The sequence below is a fragment of the Thermobia domestica genome, chromosome 3 (genome assembly GCF_964235325.1).
Source record: "Thermobia domestica chromosome 3, izTheDome1.hap1.1, whole genome shotgun sequence".
NCBI lineage: Eukaryota > Metazoa > Arthropoda > Insecta > Zygentoma > Lepismatidae > Thermobia > Thermobia domestica.
The window spans coordinates 36,684,049-36,698,445 of NC_137456.1; the positions used below are offsets into that span (position 1 = coordinate 36,684,049).

The window sequence follows — 14,397 nt, forward strand, 5'->3', positions numbered from 1 at the left end:
ACGTTTTTCAAAATGTTCCAAAACCCAAAGAATAATCTTTAATTTCTGATATTTTAGTCGTCACAAATTACAAATTTATAATGTAGTCAGTGTTTATAATTACTGGGCAGTTGGGCGTTTAAACTAATGACATCATAATAAAGTCAAAACCATAATTTTGAGTTGAATTGATTCTGAGTTTAACGTCCCGTTCAGCAGCGAGGCTATGTGTGACGTGGACCTACTGATTAACGTGGAATCCGAACCACATGAACTCCCACCGGGAATCAAGCCCAGGTTTCCCACGCCAAAGGCAAGTATGCTAACCGTTAGCCACGAAGGAGCTCCACCATTATTTTAGTGGGCGATAAGAAATATCTCGCCAGTGCTTTTACAATAAATAAAATTTTATAAGTATTAAAGAATAGTGGTAAGAGATTTTATAATAGCTCTTTTATTTATGAGATATGAGTATTTTGAAAAAAAAAACTAAAGAATAGGTTGGCGGAACCACAAAAGACTCGTAAAATAAACTTTCTTATAAATACATACGCACCTTACTCACCTTTTATAATTGCTATGCTTACGTTCTCCATAAAAACAGAAATTCCCTTTTAGTGATACTTTACACAAGATCATGAAGTGGGTTCAAATTTAATTAAAGGCAGAATACAATACAATAATCCACAAATATTGCCTCAAGTGAGTTTAAAGATTTCTAAACACTAGTGCGAAACCGGGCTCTGCCGTTGCGATCGATTTACAGGTCTTGAGACGAAAGTAAGAAGGGACTTACGCACACAGTAAGTAAAAACAATTAATATGCCTGTAACTTTCCCCCAAATGGGTGTATCTTAAAACTAACCTCGCCATTATTTTTCTAATTAAATTCTAGCCCGAAATTATGTATCATATTACCCTATTCCCATTTTGAAAACTTGACCTTAATTCAAAAAGGCGGATTTCAAGATGGCTGCCATCAAGGTCATATCTACCATACGACTTCCCCCCAGGACTTATATGTATCCACATGGTTTTTCTTCACTTTTCTTCATTAACGCTCCGTTTACAAAGGGTAGTAAGGGACTTCTGTAGTAATCTCTAATAACCACATCACAACCCTTAAAAGTAATTAAAAAAAATAGAAAACATGCACCATGGCAAAAATTTGTCATCACAAGTAATGATGCATACATGCCTTCTATCAGCAAAAAAAGTTTCATTGAAATTGGAGCCGGACATTTGAGTGATGTCCCTTGTGGGATGTGATTGAACGTGACGTCAGAACACATCGCCCCCCTTCCCGGAATTTACGGGAATTAGGTGACCTAAGTGAGCACATGTGGTGCCAGCTCTCTCCAGCGACCTATCAAGGATCATTGCGTGTATGCCAAGACGTGTCGCCGTTTTTATCCATGCCAAAAGTCGATATACTGACAATTAGGTAGGTAGTCATGATGGTCTGGCTGATGTGTGCGTATATTTTAACTCGTACATTTTGTCTCGACTCGAATTTCGAGACGTCTCGACTCGAATTCGAGTCGAGTCGAGACAGAGACTGTCGAGTCGAGACACGAGTCGAGACAGAAACATATTTTCGAGTCGAGACACGAGTCGAGACAACATTTTCTCGAGACGAGTCGAGACAGGCTTAAATCTCGACTCGACTCGACTCGAATGCATCCCTATACAAGAATTGGTATATTAAGTACATTTTCTTCCTTTTGTTTGTTACATTAAGAGTTTATTTTTGGTTAGTGTGTCTTCCCTCAAAATCCGCCACTGTTTAAAATATTTGCAATGAAACTTAGACCTTGTTGCTGATTATTTCCGATATGCAATACTAGTAAAGCTATTTCAAAATATTTAAAAAATGAGATCTACATGGAAAACACGCCCTTACGGGTCTGAATAGAACAAAGAGAACTTGAAGTATTTTGACGAGAGACACTTACTACATCGATCAAGCCAAGAATGGCCATATCCAAAGAAGCATTCAATAAGAAAACATCACTCTTAACTAGCAGGTGTAATATTGGACTTAGGAAGAAGTTGGCCAAATACTATCTGGAGTATTGGACTGTTTGGTTCAGACTTGGACATTATGAAAGTTAGATTATAAATATTTAGAGATCTTTGAAATGTGGTGTTGGATGAAAATGGAGAAGATAAAATGGACAGAGCGAGCGACAAGCGAAGATACTTTAAAACAGATAGGAGAGAAGAGGACACTTCTAGCAAGCATCCTTCGTAGGAAGGCCAATTTGATTTGACGCATCTTCTTCATACCGCCATAGAAGGAAAGATGGAAGGAAAGCGAGGAACAGGAAGAAGAACACAACTGATCGGAAGGAAGAACACAACTGAAGTTAAAAGAGGAAGCTGAGGATCGAGAAAAGTGGAAGAAACATTTCCAAACCCAAATCTAATTATAAAAAAACTCATTAGTCCCAGGACCTGCCAAAAGGCAGAATATTAATAATAATAATAATAATAATAATAATAATAATAATAATAATAATAATAATAATAATAATAATAATAATAATAATAATAATAATAATAATAATAATGTCGATACCGAATCAAACTCAATTTATTTCTGCATCGCCACCTGAATTCATTTCTTAATGATTAAATCTTAATTTTCTTAATGATTAAAATAAAATAACGTACCTGTTGTATATCAAAATGCAATATTTGTTTCATGAATGTAGGTAGTTCTGTCATGAGAGTTTCGTAGCCCCAATTTTGAGCCACATGACTGACAAGGATAGCCCAAAATGGTAATGAGACTAGTATAGATTTCCAAGGGATTGGCTGCTCCTGAAATAAAATACAAAATCCATTTAACAGTAAGCTTTTAGACAATTGTAAAGTGGCCACCTACTTAGTAAATCTTGTATGTTCATATTTACAGACTAACGGGGTCCGGTAGCAAAGTTTCGACAAAAATACGCACAATAATTCGTGGATAATGCGATCCGTATTCATAAAGTTTAAGTTGAAAAACCTCTGGAAAGACAAGAAACAAAATATAAATGTTCGGTGCTTGATTATTCTGTCACAAGCGCTAACAAGTGATTTGTGTTTGGTTATTCTTAATACAAATTCGAACAAGTGACTTTGTGTCTGATTATACTTAATACAAATCCTAACAAATGATTTTGTGTTAGGTTATACTTAATACAAATTCTAACAAATGATTTTGTGTTTGGTTATACTTAATACAAATTCTAACAAGTGATTTTGTGTTTGGTTATCCTTATTACAAATACTAACAAGTGATTTTGTGTTAGCTTATTCTTAATATTTGGTCTAGGAATTAATTCGTGCGGGTGGACAAGAGATGGCGCAACGAACGGAGCGTCCCACAGTTCCGTGTATCCACACATGTGTTGCAAACCCCTGTCATCGCGTATCGTTCGTAGTATAGGGCAGTGGATTAAAGCGTCAACAACACCAGTTTGTAGTTAAGTGAACATGGCGCAATTTGTGCCTGATAAAGTGTTTTTGCGGGGTGTCCTGCTGCATTACTTTAACATGCAGAAAAGTGCGACTGAAAGTCATCGTATTTTGGTGGAAGTGTATGGTGACCATGCTCTAGCTGAGCGAACGTGTCAGAAGTGGTTTGCACGGTTTAGAAGTGGTGATTTCGGCTTGGCAGACCAAGAGCGAGCTGGACAGCCAAAAAAATTTCAAGACGAAGAATTGACAGCATTGCTCGAGCAGGATTCGTGTCAAACGCAGGAACAACTTGCAGCAGCATTAGGCGTTGATCAAACAACAGTCTCCAAACGCTTGAAAGCCATGGGAATGATTCAAAAGATGTCACATTGGGTTCCACATGAATTGAAAGACAGAGACGTTGAAAGACGAAAAACCATTTGCGAATTGCTGCTTCAACGACAGAGCAGAAAGGGGTTTCTGCATCGAATTATTACGGGTGATGAGAAGTGGATCCATTACGAGAACCCTAAACGAAAAAAGGCCTGGGTGAAACCAGGTGAACCAGGTCCATCACAACCAAAACGAGATATTCACTGTGCAAAGGTTATGCTGTGCATATGGTGGGATATGAAAGGTGTGGTGTACTATGAGCTGCTGCAACCGGGTGAAACTATGAATGGAGAACTGTATCGACGACAATTAATGCGTTTGAAGCAAGCTCTGGCCAGAACACGACCAGAATGGGAGAACAGACATGATAAACTTATTGTTCAACATGATAACGCTCGCCCACATGTCGCAAAACCGGTCAAAACCTATTTAGAAAATGTCGGATGGGAAGTTTTACCCCACCCGCCGTATTTACCAGACGTTGCTCCTTCGGACTACTACTTGTTCGATTGCATGAACAACGATTTGATTGGACAGCGGTTTACTTCTTCAGAAGATATCGAAACATGGGTCTCTGACTGGATCGCTTCCAAGGATGAGGACTTCTTTCGCCACGGAATCCGTACATTGCCTGACAGATGGGCGAAAGTGGTGGCTAGCGATGGACAATATTTTTCTTAAGGTATTTATGTATTTTGTGTTTGTACTACAGCTTCAATGTGTGCGTACCAACCGCACGAATTAATTCCTAGACCAAATACAAATTCTAACAAGTGATTTTGTGTTTGATTATTCTTAATACAAATTCTAATAAGTGATTTTGTGTTTGATTATTCTTAATACAAATTCTAACAAGTGATTCTGTGTTTGCCTATTCTTATTACAAATTCTAACAAGTGATTTTGTGTTTGGTTATTCTTAATACAAATCCTAACCAGGGGCGGATCCAGGGGGGGCGATCGGGGCGATCGATCCCCCAGTAGAGGAAACTTCCTTATTTTATATATTATATATAAATGAAACCCATCCCGAAGTTTGGAGCCCTTAAAAGTAGCAGTATGACAACCCACCGCCCCCCAGAAGTCGGTCCTGGATCCGCCCCTGATCCTAACAAGTACATATTTTGGTATTTTCTTACAAGCCATAGCAAGTAATTTGATATCTAGTTTTCCTTTCAACAACTGTTTTATTTTTTAACGTGTGGTTCAATATCTACTTATTTTGATATAAATGTTTTCGCAAGTACTTTTTTTTACTTCTCTTCACAAGTGTTTACAACTGCTTTGATGTTTGTTTATGTTGTTTTCATAAGTGTTAGCAACTGTTTTAGTGTTTCAATATTCTTTTTTTCAAAGTGGTTTTGTGTTTGGGTATTTTGATATAAGTGTGTTCGTATTTCATTATTCTTTTCTACAAATGCTAACAACAGCTTGCTTGCTAGTTATTATTTGAATTGTAATTACTTAGTAGGTTTAATATTATGATTTGATAACGTTATTTCTTTCTTTAACTTCACTTTAGGAGTCATAACTTATGATCGCCATTATAAACTTATGTTTAACTAGCGTCAGTTGACCGCTTCATTGTGTTAAAATAAGAAAAAACTAGTAATATGCTCCATTAGTCAGTCACTTTTTACTATTAATGAATCGGTCTCTGATATTGCTCGTTTTCGCCCCAAAAGTTGCGGGGCTGAATTACGATTTAAACGCATCGGAAGTGTCACTGTTCATCTCAGCGACCCTGAAAACTATGGATTCGATACCAATATCGGTCATTTTCCATAACTTTTATACATATCTCCCTCCCCATAGCCTAAGTTACATCGTCAAAGTGAAATGACAAAAAATATTCCAGGCCCGAACCTGATCTATGTCGAAAATTTTATCTAGATCGGTTGGGTGGTTCAAGAGTTATTAAGTCACAAACACAATCACTTAGTTTTTACTTATATAACTTAATAATGTAACTGTATTATTTAATATTGTTTTAATAATTATAAATATGAGTTAATGAATGATTCGGTTGTCTCTTACATTGCCATACCACAAATTAAACTTCATTTCATAACTATTCACATTAATTGATCATTTGTCTCCTTCAGCCCAAAAGAGCATAAGTTTGGACACAGAACTAGAATTATTTTCTATTTTCTTTTACAAACAACTGTACTGACTTACCGTGGACACTCTTTCAGTTCCCCAAAGAGACTTCATGATGTATGATTTTTCCGCCTCGGAAATAGATTTGTGTGAGCTGGGATCTTCATATACCAAGAGAAGAAACGCCACAGACCAAATTAAACTTACTATACCAAACACGTAAAAGATAGATGGCCAGCCGCCTGCAAAGCCGTATCTTGCCAACAACCCGCTTAACGGCATAGAAACAACAGTTCCAAACTGGGCACCTAAAAGCAAGGAAATACATTCAAAATTACTTTTTGTCGTTTGTTATTGTTGTTCATACTTCTTTGTGTGATTTTGATTATCATCGAAAGTTTGTACTTTTTGTCTTGACTAGTTCTCATGCAACTACATTATTAGTGTAATTCTGATTTCCCGGACATTTGAACTACAATAATCTACTTGTAGGACTACTACGCAATCCTTAAAGATTTGCTGAAATGCAGAAACTTTCCGGCTTTTATTATCTTTGACGAAGTAATCACAATCCTTCTACTACCCTATTCTGGAGTATGGCTTCATCTGCAAACTCTTTACCGTCCTAAATTTATTTTTTTCAGTATTAGGCCAGCTCAGAACTGCAACATTATTTTTAATATCAAAACATAATATTTTGGTTTGTGCTGTCAGCGACAAAAGTCTTTTTTTTTTTTTCGTTTTATAAAATTCATTTTGGGAATAAGTGTAGTACAGCTGGAACATATGACTAGAACGTATAGGAAAGTACATTCTTTTTAATTTACTGAAAACTGTACTCAAATTGTCCTTCTGTACTGAAGTTATTTACGAAACCAATTTCATCAAAGGGAAGAACTTTTGTTATTGACTGTACATAATATTCAACGCTCAGATTTTTTCGCATCCAAGATTGTAAAAAGTACAGTTAAGTCTGAATTCCTGATTTCTCAGATTAAGTAATTTATTTATTTTTGAGTTTATGTATAACTTGTCTCTCCTTTAAGACAGAAGAGACCATGACCTTTTGTTTGGTTTGGTTGAGCCTTTTTCAGCACAAAGCCTAAATTAAAAGTGAACCTACGCCTTAACTTAAGACCCAAGCCACATAAACTCCAATCGGGAATCGAACCTGGGCCTTCTGTGTCAAAGGAGTAAACGCTAACTATTACGCTATGAGGTAGCTCTAAAGGAAACCATTAATAAATGAATGATAGTAATAAAACAAAAGGTGAAATTACAATACATAGTGCCCATAACATGATTCCCACAAACAGGTCATTTGATCTCAAACCTCCGATTTCCTGAATATGTTGACCCATACAATACATAGTAAAAGCAATTTTCAGGCATTATTTCATTTACTGTCTTAACTTTGAGTTCATTACCGTGGATGATAAATATCTTCATCAGAGAAAATTATTTTAAGTCAGTTATTTTGAAAAGAAAATGATTATTTTCCACATAGATGAGAGCTACTTCTCGAGGATTAGGTTGATAATTTCTAATTCTAAATTCTGGGTAAGTAAAGCAAATTTAGATGATTTATTTCCATGCGCAATGAAATGACAAAGTGCACATGATTTCTTAGTGGTCAATTTTGTAGCTAGTCTCGAGTAATATGTTGTGTAATCCGTAGTGGATTGATTTATGGTATTGAGAATCTAATGGATTTTCTATTCCCATTGTACTTCAATAAAGTGGAAGATTGAAAGAAGACTGTACCATCTCATGAAGAAAAGAGAAATATTTAGGTTTTCGGTAGCAAAATTAGCTCACTTTAAGCTCACTTCGGTAGTAAGTTATTGACATAAATGCACATATTGTCATAAGTGCCATATTGTCATATATCATAGGTGAAGCTATTAGGACATTGGTATACCTCAGCTCTCTCTAACCTACTATGCAGATCACAAAATAAGTAACGGATGTCCCAGTAATGAACTGAACATATCTACGTACTGTATAACATATTGGGACAACATACCCAAGTTACCTATGGCATATTTTGTGAATATACATGATATGAGAAATATGTTGAAAGTTGTTTGAAACGTATCTGATTGTGTAAAGTTCATAAATCTATTACGTGTACTTTGTGTAAAGTTCATAAATCTATTACGTGTACGTTGTGTAAAGTTCATAAATCTATTACGTGTACTTTGTGTAAAGTTCATAAATCTATTACGTGTACTTTGTGTAAAGTTCATAAATCTATTACGTGTACTTTGTGTAAAGTTCATAAATCTATTACGTGTACTTTGTGTAAAGTTCATAAATCTATTACGTGTACTTACCCGCATAAACAAATGCCCCCATTCGACTTCTTTCAGTGGGTGGTATCCATTTTGCTAACAAAGTATGCGTGCACGGCACTATTGGACCCTGAAAATAAAGTCGTTATAGCTAAATAAAATTCTTAAGGATATAATGTTCATCCTCTACTTTTTTTCTTTTTTTTTTTGAGTATGCGTTACTTAGAAAAAGTAATCTGACACTTTAAGCAAAACTTCGGAAATCTTTATCCATACAAAGTTATATATATATATATATATATATATATATATATATATATATATATATATATATATATATATATATATATATAATGGCAATTTCTGTATCGATTACATCATTTCTGAGAGTTATAGAAGACTTTTATAATATACTCATCAACACCAGTGGTGAATTTAGAAGGTAAAAACTAGGGAGCAGCCAGAACCCAGACTGTGATAGGTATATTATGAGATTAATATAAACTTTCATAAAATATATAAATAATAGTTTGAACTATTTTTGTTACTCAAAAAACTGTGGTCCTAGACTTCCCGGCCCCGTGCTAACATCCGCCACTGATCAACACATTTACTAATTACATTTACTGTTAAAAGAAATGTTATTTTAAAGAGTAGCCGACGCTTTTAATCTTTAGCTTATTAGATCAGCTTTTTCAGAAAAATACAAAGTTATTTTGCAACGACTGTGGATCAGAAGATCCTAGACACGAAACGAAAATGGTCATGTCCATCGAGTAGCCAATTGTTCCCAAATTTTTGTCTGACGTTACAAGTTACTGAATACCCACAACTTCACGATACAATTGTTTTATTTTTTATTGGTAATAATAAAGGGTGTCCCATAAACAACGCAACTTTTGAAATGCCCGTCATTTCTGTTTTAGTAAGTTGGCAGTACTGAACCGTTACATGACTTTTTATCTGTTGGTTTTGTGGTTAGCAGTTACAGAGCGCCTATACACGCATGATCATCAACTGTTTTCTGTGCAGGTAGAAATGGAAGGCTTCACGACGTATTGTCACAGTGAAATGGTATTACAGATATATTGAATATTGTACAGAAACTGTTCGCAAACTCCGTGGAAAGCTTTAGTTAACTTAATGCACCGAATAAGTCGATTTGTGATTAGACTGATTGTTAAATTTCAGAGTTGTATTTTCAGAACTGGAGGTGCAAATATGCCGAAATGTTATGAGAAAATTTCATCGAAAGATCGAAAGTATGCCTGCAGAGTCGAGGAGGGCATTTGAGTAATATCATATTTCATACATAATCACATGTAACATTCAATTCAAAAATGTGTAAATATGTAATATGTAAATTACTTAATTTCGTGAAATGTGTATGTTATTATGGACTCAAAAGTTGGGTTATTTATGGAACACCCTTTATAAATTATAATAAGGTAACCCTATAAGTATTTCTAATGTAATGACTCTATAATGTAGTACTGAGCATTAATGCTGCCGCTTGAAGTGTTGACTGTATAGTCTGCCTCAAAATTGATTTTAACTAATTATCATAAAATTCTTCATTATTCTTAAATTCTAAAATTTTGCGACATATCTTATGGACTGAATAATACTCCAGTTGAGAACCACGGTACTATAAATAATTTACATGCTATCTGTCCCGATATGGCCCTGTGCTATCCTAATTCGATTTAACTTTGTAAGTTATATAGATGTTGCAGTATCCATCTATAGTTTTCAATATTACATACAACAACTTGTCCCATTATTACTCTGCACTGTCCTGATTTTGAAAGCTGCTTGTATTCTTCGTAACCTTGGATATCAAATTATGCGTAACACATAATTGAGAAGTATTCTCGTATATAGAGAGATTGTTTGACACTCACTTTCAATAAGTTCTTGTCTCTATAGAGGAGAACAGAACGAAAAATTCAAATTAAAAAAAAAAAAAAAGTATATAGTTACTTGGTAAGTTAAGAGCTGAACAAAAGCATAAAAAGACATACTCATTTTTTACATAATTTAGTAAAAAGTATTCATTTGGATAGGTGAATATAGAGAATATGCAATGTATGAGGTCAGACAATGAAGATTGCGAACTTGTGGCACGGAAGCAGTGCTGTACAAACAACTCTGTAAGTTATCAGTACGTTTATATTCTAGTATTTCACACCAATGTTTGTGGTGACGCGTGGCAGATTGGTGGTGTATAATTAAATGTTTTTTTTTTTCTGGTGCGAAGGTTATCAACGTTTAGAACAGGTATGGGCGGAAAATAACAAGTAGAACTAACGAAAAATTTAGTCTAATTATGCGCTAAAATATTAGTTAGACTGTACAGAGCATAGCGGACCAAACAAAATAATTAGAAAGATGTTAATTGATAATCTTGACAAAAGAAAGGTGTATGTAAAAATAGTCCCGTGTACTAGGTCAGATGGAACTGTCCGTGAGAAAATATATAGCCAGTAAATAAGTACCCATTGAACATTCTCCCTGCATTATCTGACCTAATTCCAACAAGTTCTTTCTTTATCCTGGAGATATAGAGAGCATTGAAAGAATTCATTTTGCTGTAACAATGGTAATATGACATCTCTAATGGCTATTTTAGGAGAAAAAAAAGGTTCCAAAATTGTTTTGATGAATGGACTAGTCACTTGTGTTGGTGCATATGAGTAGTTTTCGAAGGGGAGTACTTTGAAGGCGACTGTAATGATGATCAGCAATGATGTATGTAAATTGCACAGACCTCGTATGTATTCGTTAGAGAACTTTTTTCGCTAAAACTAATAGTTTGCAATTAATACCAAGACTACATGTGTAATTCCAAACTAGGTGCACGGTGGCTCAGTGATAGAGCGCTTACCATTGGTGTGTGAGGTCCCTGCTTCGATTGCAGACAAATAAGTTTGTGATGGACAACATTGTGTCCGTGGGTTTCTCGGAGTACTCCCGTTTCCTCCCAGTTTCTCATTCCACCAATACTTTCATCATCATTCACTTGCTTTAATTATCGCTCCCTTAGCCTAAAGGACATAATTGTAAGACGTTAAACTCAAAGATTTTGCAATTCCAAACTTCGCTTAATGATGGAAATTGACCAGCTTTAATCACTTCTTTGCAGCCGAAACGGTAGTTCCATCCTTTTTCATAGAAATCATTTGATCTTTTTAAATCAGTTACCTCAAAGTCATGCTTCATAAATTTGTGGAAAGCACTTGAGACATATTAGTATTCAAATGCCTATAACAGGCGAAATATTAGAATTATAAATATACTATACAGGGAGTTTCAAAACAACACCGACAGCGTTTGGCAGATGATTCCTGACACCAAGATAAGACAAAAAGTATAGACCAACCTGGGTGTACAAATGCTTTCTTTCGGAATTATAGGCTGTCGAAAGCATGAAAAAATGAATTTTAAAGGTTTATAGCTCCAAACATATGGGACCTAACCATAGTAGTAGTCGAGTCAAGACTACTTAGGGACTATTATGTGTCCTATCCAAATATCTAAGTTTCAGAATCCTGCGATACTTCTGCAACAATTTTTATAGAGGTAGTTGGTGAGTACTTCAAATTATATACCCGTAGCCAAACTCCCTTGTTAAAAATTGCTACGTAACTACCTTAGGATTCTGAAATATGTATTTTTGGATAGCGCACATATTAGTTCCTAAGTGGAGTCTTGACCTTACTATGGTAGGTCGCATAGTTTTGGAGCTATAAACCTTAAAAGTTCTTTTTTTTTCATGTTTTCGGCAACCTATAACTCCGAAAGGAAGCATTTGCGCACCCAGGTTAGTCTATACTTTTTGTCTTATCTTGGTGTCAAGAATCATCTCCCAAACGTTGTCGGTGTTGTTTTGAAACACCCTGTAAATATCCTTACCTCTCCCAATCCTTGTATAACTCTGGCAATAATGAGGGCTCCATAGCCACCTTTCTGTGCAGCAATAGGAACCAGAAGACCAAACAAAGAGTTGATAAGCATCCCAACTCCTAAGAAATATTTGGCTCCAAATCTTTTGGACAATAATCCAAAAGGAATCTGGGTGACCACGTATCCATAGAAGAAGGAGCCGAGGATAAATCCTTGAAGGCGACTATCCCACACAAATTCTCCATCAGAGTCTTCGATCTTGGAAGAAAATTAATAGCATGTTTAAAAATAAGACTTTCCTGTATTATTCTATACAGTAATGACTGTAAAATATGGATATGTTTGCAAAACAATTTTTGTAAAACAATTTTCATAGCCCAAACTTATAAAGCTTCTGAGCTGCTATACCATTTTTAAATTTTACTGTGAGCTGCCAACTAAAAGAATTACCAACTTTAAAACCATCTTACATTTGTTTTTTGAGGAATCAGTCAAGGAATCAAGGTTAGCCAACCGGAGCGTTAACGTGATCTAGCGAAAATGTCCTCGCGAGCTATTAGTAGCTTGTGATGAACGATTTGGCGATCACTCGTATAGTATAAAGAGAAGAAAGAAGGAACATACAAAATTAGGTAACATGCTATTCAATTTATGCTGTGACATGAGGAATGGTACAGTACAAGAGATATTCCAAGTTTTTTTTTTTTTTTTTATTCAGTTGCTTACACAATTAGATTTTAACCAATGGGTAATGTCTAATGAGCAGATTTTATTGTACTGTACGAGAGTACTATATATTGGTGTACTGGTATATGTAAGAATCATGTGTTGCTTTCTGTATACATATTGTGTTGTATATCATGTTAGTAATCTAGTGTTTTGTTGATTTTGTAATTGTATTCAGTAAATTAAGCGTTTGTTGAATTTTGAATTTGCTATACTTTCAATGCATATATTGTTTTCCTATATACATTGCACAAGTTTACTCGTAAATATCTAGTGGTCTTTTGTTCTAGCCAAGAAGAACACTTTTGGTGGGCTTTTGTCCTATGTTTGGAAATTTAGAGTGCATTTTTACTCGATGGGCTTTTGTCATACTCTCTTTTTACTTTTCTTTTTCTTTTTTTGAGAACGATCTATTTTTTCACTCCCACGAGATCTGATAGTACCCTGATAAGGGAACATCTTATATTGATAGTAGCAGTGCTTAATCAAAAAATGCACAATCGATAGAGGAGTGAAGAAAAGTGAGAAATCCAAAGTTTTACGGGCTGACAACCAGAAACAAAGGAGATACAGAGGAAAGAAGGATCTAGAATTATGTGAAGATGGCAATGCAAAAGATACACTGACACAGAAAGAACTTCAAAACGATTAAAGTAATCAAAATAACATTTACACAACAGTATAGTAAGCAAACATTGTCCCCACAGACATGCTTAATAATAGCATATGTAATGCAGTGTTGCCAACTGAAGACAAAATGAAGTTTTGTTAAATGGCACCGAACACAAATTATAACATCTAGAAAATCTAATTAAGAGTAGAGCCATTCCTGTGAAATCGTATTGTATGGTGTTGCCAATAATGTGTGAGGTGCTACAATATTACATGCATCAGAAACGTGAGCCTGCTAATCAATTGTCAATCCAAGTACAAGCACCATTTCAGTTTTGTGTATTGTGTTTGATACTATTCTGATTTTCCACTTGGGCAAAACCGCTTCGACACTGCTTCGTCTCTTATTTTCGTACTTCAGTGATTATATTCTGGTTTGTGCTCTCATATTTTGGTTTAAACTACTTCGAATCGTGTACTGTATGTACTCTTCTACATCCAAGATTCATATGGGAATTCATATAGGCCTATCTTCAAACGTTGGCAACACTGTACATCAAGACTTCACAGGTATGGTTCTACTCTTAATTAGATTTTTCTAGATGTTATAATTTGTGTTCAGTGCAATTTAACAAAACTTCATTTTGTGCTCAGTTGGCAACACTGCATTACATATGGTGTTATTGAGCATGTCTGTGGGTACAATGTTAACTTACTATACTATTTTGTAAATGTCATTTTGATTACTTTAATCATTTTGAAGTTCTTTCTGTGTCAATGTATCTTTTGCATTGCTATCTTCACATGATTCTAGATCCTTCTTTCCTCTCTATTTCCTGCGTTTCTGGGTGTCGGCCCGTAAAACTTTGGATCTCTCACTTTTCTTCACTCCTCTATCGACTGCACATTGTTTGATTGGGCAATGCTACTATCAATAT

General features: G+C 35.3%; 1 protein-coding gene across 2 annotated transcripts in view; it reads right to left on the reverse strand.

The window, feature by feature from the left end:
- LOC145680284 (putative inorganic phosphate cotransporter) overlaps window positions 1-14,397 on the reverse strand; it is a 73,442-nt gene that overhangs the window by 14,330 nt on the left and 44,715 nt on the right. For both annotated transcript variants that reach the window (XM_081750643.1, XM_081750642.1), the window contains exons 3-6: window positions 12,131-12,379; window positions 8,258-8,345; window positions 6,000-6,229; window positions 2,656-2,805 (exon numbers count right to left, since the gene is read on the reverse strand). In XM_081750643.1, coding sequence (XP_081606769.1) covers window positions 2,656-2,805; window positions 6,000-6,229; window positions 8,258-8,345; window positions 12,131-12,379 — 717 coding nt within the window. The remainder of the gene's footprint in view (window positions 1-2,655; window positions 2,806-5,999; window positions 6,230-8,257; window positions 8,346-12,130; window positions 12,380-14,397) is intronic.